The sequence below is a fragment of the Maniola jurtina genome, chromosome 19 (genome assembly GCF_905333055.1).
Source record: "Maniola jurtina chromosome 19, ilManJurt1.1, whole genome shotgun sequence".
Lineage (NCBI taxonomy): Eukaryota > Metazoa > Arthropoda > Insecta > Lepidoptera > Nymphalidae > Maniola > Maniola jurtina.
The window spans coordinates 2,639,024-2,645,794 of NC_060047.1; the positions used below are offsets into that span (position 1 = coordinate 2,639,024).

A 6,771-nucleotide genomic window follows, 5' to 3' on the forward strand; every position below is an offset into this window, starting at 1 on the left:
GTAATGGTAATAGCAAACTTTGTTGTGTAGGTCCCAGAAGACTCATGAATACGGCCAATTACGCATATACTACACCGCTAAATGGCCTGCTGAAATGCATTCAATTAATTTAAAAAGCATCTATATTATAAATGAGAAATTGTGTTTGTTTGATGGTTTATTGGTTTGTTGGTTTGTCCTTCAATCACGTCACAACGGAGCCACGGATCGACGTGATTTTTTCAAGGGTATAGTTAAAGACCTACTAAAAAACTAATTGCTGTAAAATACATTGCCTTTGCTCTCTACATTTTGCTACCAGACACTCTAGCTTTTTATCATATTAGTACGAATTGCACAATTTTATACAGTCAGAACATAGGAAGCCATCTCAAGACGTAGCGCGATGCATGTGAAACCAAACATCTTAGCCCGACTGAGGAATTAGGTAACGGGATTTGCCTAATGTAATCCCTCTCGCCTCGCGCGCGTTTCTGTAAAACAAATTGCTGTAAAATACATTGCCTTTGCTCTCCTACACCATCTTGCTATCATAAGACATTCTAGTTTTTCATCATATTCTTATGGATTTCATTATTTTATACAGACAGCACATAGGAAGCCATATCAAGCCGTTAGAGTGGTGCATGTGAAAACCAAACATCTTAGCCCGAGTGAGGAATTAAGTAACAGGATTTGTTTAATGTAATCCCTCTCGCCTCTCACGCTTTTCTGTAAAACAAATTGCTGTAAAATATATTGCATTTGTTGTTTTACATAATGGTACTACCAGACACTCTTTTGCATTTATAATATGCAAATATAGTATGTCTGTCTGTCTGTCCACGGTCCAACAATTTAACCGATTTTGATGTAATTTTGTAGAGTTAGCTTACATCTTAGGAGACGGACTTAGCCTACTTTTTATCCCACTTTAATTCCCTTTAACTTCCACGGGTTTTAGAAATGCCTCTCCGTTTACACGATTGACATGAAATTTGCATAAAGGTAGATTGCGCTCCGGAAATTGATATAGGCTACTTTTTATCTCGGAAAATCAGAGTTCCCTTGGGATTTTTTAAAAATCTTAATCCACGCGATTGAAGTCGCAAGCATTATCTAGTTAAGTATATATATATAAATTCCACCTGAACAAAGCCGGGTGGATCAACTAGTACCTATATTAGAGAAAGAAAAATCTGGATTAACTAACTGGCTCATCTACGCCCAGTCCAAACCCTTGAACCTAGACAGCGCACGAGAGCCTGCGAACATGGTGTTATCGCGCGTAGCTTCCGTCACGCTTTTTGTGTGTCCAACTCCTTAAATATAAGGAGATGTTCGTGCATTAACCCTTGTTAGCCGCCTTGACATCACAGACCCTACTCACTTACCGACCGTAGCGATTTTGCGAACGGGGGAAATGTTTCAAAGGCTCCAAGTGAATTCTCAATGCTCCGCGATTTTTTCAAGCTTCAACCAAGAATACGGAGTGGGTCGTAATGAAGTCCTTTGTCATGAGTCATGACTTATTTGGATTTACGCATTTTACGTATCGGAGTTTTTCTTACATTTGTTAGTGTTATCTTATTTTTTATATTATACTAGAGGACGCCCGCCACTTCGTCCGCGTGGATTTAGGTTTTAAAGATCCCGTGGGAACTGTTTGGTTTTCCACGATAAAAAGTTGCCTATGTCAATAACAGGAACGCAAGCTACTTTGATACCCATACAAATCGGTTAAGCGGCTAGGTTTTTGGGAATCCCGTGGGAACTTTTGATTTTCCGGGATAAAAAATAGCCTATGTCCGTCCCCAGGATATAAGCTTATCCTGTGCCAAATTTCGTCAGAATCAGTTAAACTGTTGGGCCCTGAAAAGGTAGCAGACAGACAGACACACAGACAGACAGACACACTTTCACATTTACAATCAAATATGGATTTTCAAAGAATTATTTTTGTTGGTTCCTGCCACTAACAAGTGCAGGCATTATGATTTATGTCGCATTTTATAACCACTACCATAACTTCAATTAATAAAAGATCCCCTAACTTTCCGGAGATTTATGTGCGTTTAAAGTAATTAAACTTTAACAGTGAAGGAAACCATAGTGATTCAACCTGTATGACTAAGAGACAGAGTTATCTATACTATATAATAAATAAAATTGGAGTGTCTGTCTGTAATTTCGAAATAACTACCTCATATTAAGCTCATATGGTTATTTGAACGATACCAACACTGAATCACACGTTTTTAAAATTTTTGTCTGTCTGTCTGTCTGTCTGTCTGTCTGTCTGTCTGTCTGTCCGTCTGTCTGTTTGAAAAGGCTAATCTTTGGAACGGCTGAACCGATTTTGACGGGATTTTCACAGACAAGTAGAGGATTGACCAGGGCGTAAAATAGGCTACTTTTTTAACCGACTTTCGAAAAGGGAGTTGTGTTTTTCTACCTATGTACACCGAGATTTCTGAACCGATTTGCGTAATTTTTTTTTTAATCGATAGAGGAACTTCGCGACATTGTTTCATAAAAAATTTGGAGTCCAACTCCTCAATCCTGATGCTGCAGAGGATCTGACCAATCCACGCGGGCGAAGCTGCGGGCATCAGCTAGTCCATAATATTCTCAAAGTTTTGCGAAGTCTCCCAATCCTCATTTGGCCAGCGAATCGCTTCCACGTTTCTAATACGTATGGTTAACTTTTTGGAAGTGGTACTATACACGCTGCAGGCAGGTTCTTTGACAATATAACCCCGTGTGTTTTCATCAAACCAGTGTCTCTTTGTATCGTACATCACTTCTCCCTCTCAGCAGTTCTCAACTAGTTAGTTAAATGTTCGGGAGTTGCTACGACGTTGTATTCATTGAACCTCGTTAGATGTTTCTAATGACGGGAACTTTAGATCTAACTACCTACCTGCTCTTTCATCTGCTTCGGGTTACATCCACACTTCCATACTAATATTATAAATGCGAAAGTGTGTCTGTCTGTCTGTCTCTGTTTCTGTCTGTCAGTCTGTCTGCTACCTTTTCACGGCCCAACAGTTTAACCGATTCTGACGAAAGGTACACACAGGCTACTTTTTATCCCGGAAAATCAAAGAGTTCCCACGGGATTCCCAAAAACCCATCCGCTTAAACGATTTGTATGAAGTTTGGTACCGAGGTAGCTTGCGTCCCTGTAATTGATATAGGCAACTTTTTATCCTGGAAAATCCAACAGTTCCCACGGGATCTTTAAAACCCTGAATCCACGCGGACGAAGTTGCGGGCATCCTCCAGTTTTTAATAAAGCGTATATGCATGTCGCAGCGTAATGTCATAAACCATTAGGGATACCTATGGCTAAAACCCCGGTTGCCATTTCCACCTGTCGCGCCCTATAGGTACCTATGTCAATATGTGCCCATTGATATCAGCTTCGCAATTCGCTGAGATATATCGGTTACGCTTGTTCACCTACGGATCTCCTCATTTCTGATTTCATCACGTTTAGAGTATTACAACCTAAGCATAGCTCTCACCATCGCCCGCTGAGAATATCACTAACTAGCCGATGCCCGCGACTCCACCCACGTGGATTTAGGTTTTTCGAAATCCCGTGGGAACTCTTTGATTTTCCGGGATAAAAAGTAGCCTATGTGCTAATCCAGGATATTATCTGTCTCCATTCCAAATTTCAGTCAAATCCGTCTTGTAGTTTTTGCGTGAAGGAGTACCAAACAAACACACATACACACACACACACACACACACACACACACACACACACACACACACACACACACACACACACATACACACAAACTTTCGCCTTTATAATATTAGTGTGAAGTTACTACTATTAGTTAACATTTAACTACGTTGTTGGACCCGAAAAGTTTCCGCGATGCTGTTAGATGGACAACATTGCATCTGATGTAGTTAAAACGGAAAAGAAAATGGACTTTTCGACTCACAGAGTCATAAAAATGCACCATAGTACGTGTACTCGTGAATATGGTTCACGGCAACAATAAAAACACTGTAAGGGTCCGTGTACACGACACGCTTGGACGACTCTTTCTAGCTGACAATCTTTTCTCTACGAGATACAGTGTTTACGATCCAATACGATCCGTGTGCGTGTTTATACGGGCTTGTATCGGTACAATAGCGAAGGTATTCGTTTGTTTTAGCCTCAGCTCTTGTTACTATGTTGGCAGTGTTGTTTAAAACAGAACTATTGTTAGAGGATTTTTTAAATTGAAAACTTTGCATTAAAATTAAAATGTATTGTTAAGTGTTCAACTTTGAATATGCATAATATGGAAGTTTACGGACGTGAACAAAGCGAATCGCTTCCACGTTTCTAATACGCATTGCTAGGATATAAAATGCCGTTCCGGGTTTCCCGCCATTTAACCTTTCTTTCCTTCAAAATAGGAATTAATAAATAGACAACTTCCAGGCGTGCTTTGCCTTAGACAGCATCTTCACTAACTTGATAATAATATTTTTTGCGTGTTTTATGCGTGTTGATTCATGTAGTTTTTTTAAGCTGGACGAAAAATCAATGGAAATGAAACTAGTGACCCAGTAATGGGTATTCCTGCCGGTGCGTGAACACGGTCTCTTACACAACAAAATAAAGAAGACACTCAGATTTTAAGAGTGCAAACTTTTATTTCACGTTTCATTTCCAAGTTCCCCCTTTTTATTCTTCGCGTACACAATATAGCGACATCACGCCGCGCTGTGTGGCTGCAGCTTAGACCAGCTGCACACTGGGCTACCAGTGGTGACCACTAGTGGCCACCCTATTCGTGGCCACAAGTAAAAACCACCAGTGGCCGCTCACCAGTGAGCCACCAGTGACTAGACGCAGCCATAGAGTTACTTGTAGCGACACCACAAAGTACTGAGTGGCTCCAGTTCCTAACTTCAATAGCGGTTAAAGGAGCGGACTTAATTTTCCGAAAAGTCGGCGGTTCAAACTCCACCCGTTGCACTATTGTCGTACCTACTCCTAACACAAGCTTTACGCTTAGTTGGAAGGGAAAGCGGAATATTAGTCATGATTAACATTGCAAATATTTATTTAAAGAAGTTAAGAGGTGCTTCCACACTGGGCCTCCATATAACCGAGCCAATTTATTGAGTGGGCCATCTGTCACAGCCACTTGCAGCTACGTACTCGGCATTCGCAGCTGGTCAGTAGATGGGCGTCATTATCATCATGATTAACCCATCGCTGGCTCACTACAGAGCACAGTATGGGAAGGGTTTGGCCATAACCCACCACGCTGTCCAAGTGCGGATTGGCAGACTTCACACACCTTTGAGAACATTGTGGAAAACTCTCAGGCATGCAGGTTTCCTTGCAATGGTTTCCTTTACCGATAAAGCAAGTGATATTTAATTGCTTACAACGCCCATAACTCCAAAATTTTATAGGTACGTGCCCGGTATTGAACCCCCGACCTCCCCAATAGGAGGTGAACGTCCTAACCACTAGGTTATAACGGGTAAAGGCTGTAACAGGTAGCTACATTTAATCATTTGTGTCTATTACAGAAGACCGTGTCTAGTGGATGGTTGCGCAACCAGTGGCGACTGCTAGGTCGTCGCCACAAGTGACCCAGTGTGCGCGAGCACAACACACACAATAATAAAGGTTTCCTAATAAAAGTGTTCATCAACCGAAATTGACTTTTTGTACTGGAGCTTCACAGGAAATGTGGCAATGAATATAAATTTGTAGTATTCGGGTCAAAGATTAAAGAATTACTTTTACTTTGCGTAGCAGAAAAAGTTTCCTTCTCTCTACCTGGATGTCTAGTACCTACCATAAAAACAAGATAACAACCTTTCTTGTTTGGTAAGTATCTCAACCATGTTGGTAAGTATCTCAACCAAGAGTGCGAACATCGTTGGTCTGTTGCAACGTTATCGAGATCGATCCTCGGCACCTAAGAGTTGACTTTTCACTTTTTTTGATATTTAAAAAATATTTTTAAAACAAAGATGGAAGATATTGTACAACTATTGAAAAAGATACAAGAAGACATTAAAGAAACAAAAGATAGTGTCAAAAACAGTGAAATAAATTTACTTAACAAAATCAACGAAAAATTTGACGATATCCAAAGTAAACTGCAAAATCTAGAGGTCACAGTTAGGTCACAAGAACAACGACTAGACCTTCTCGAAAAGCAAGCCAGGGAGAGAAATATCGTTATTTTTGGTGTGGAGGAAAAAGAACAGAATTACGAGGATTTACAGAATAATTTCCTGAAGATATTCAGTGATATTATGAAAATAGATTGTACTAGTTTTGAAATACAAGGTATAAAAAGAATTGGTAAAAAATGCGATAAACCTAGACCCGTTATTGTTACATTTTCTACATTTAGGAGAAAATTCGAAATTTTACGCAACAAAAAATCACTTGAACAGTTAAATTACTATATAAAAGAAGATTACCCACCAAAAATTTTACAAAAAAGAAAAGAACTTCAAGAAATTGCGAAGGAAGAGCGGGAAAAAGGCAAAAAAGTGATAATCAAATATGATAAGTTAATTGTCATTCCACAAAAAGAGACAAGTGAAAACACAAAACGAGGAAGTAAACGCAATCTTTCTGAAACTCCTCCTGACAAGAATGATAAATTTACAAGGAAACCCAAAAAGACGACCCAAACCCAAAAATGTAACACCCTAACATCTTACTGGACCGACAAAGCCACCCAAAAATATAACCAAAACGAAAAACACTTGAATCCAGAGTCTACAGCAACACCTTAA

At 39.8% G+C, this 6,771-nt stretch overlaps 1 protein-coding gene across 1 annotated transcript; it reads left to right on the forward strand.

Moving 5' to 3' along the window:
* Positions 1 to 5,991: 5,991 nt before the first annotated feature.
* On the forward strand, positions 5,992 to 6,771 carry LOC123875292. Its single transcript, XM_045921042.1, has one exon. The coding sequence runs from the start codon at positions 5,992 to 5,994 to the stop codon at positions 6,769 to 6,771; it is 780 nt and encodes a 259-aa protein (XP_045776998.1).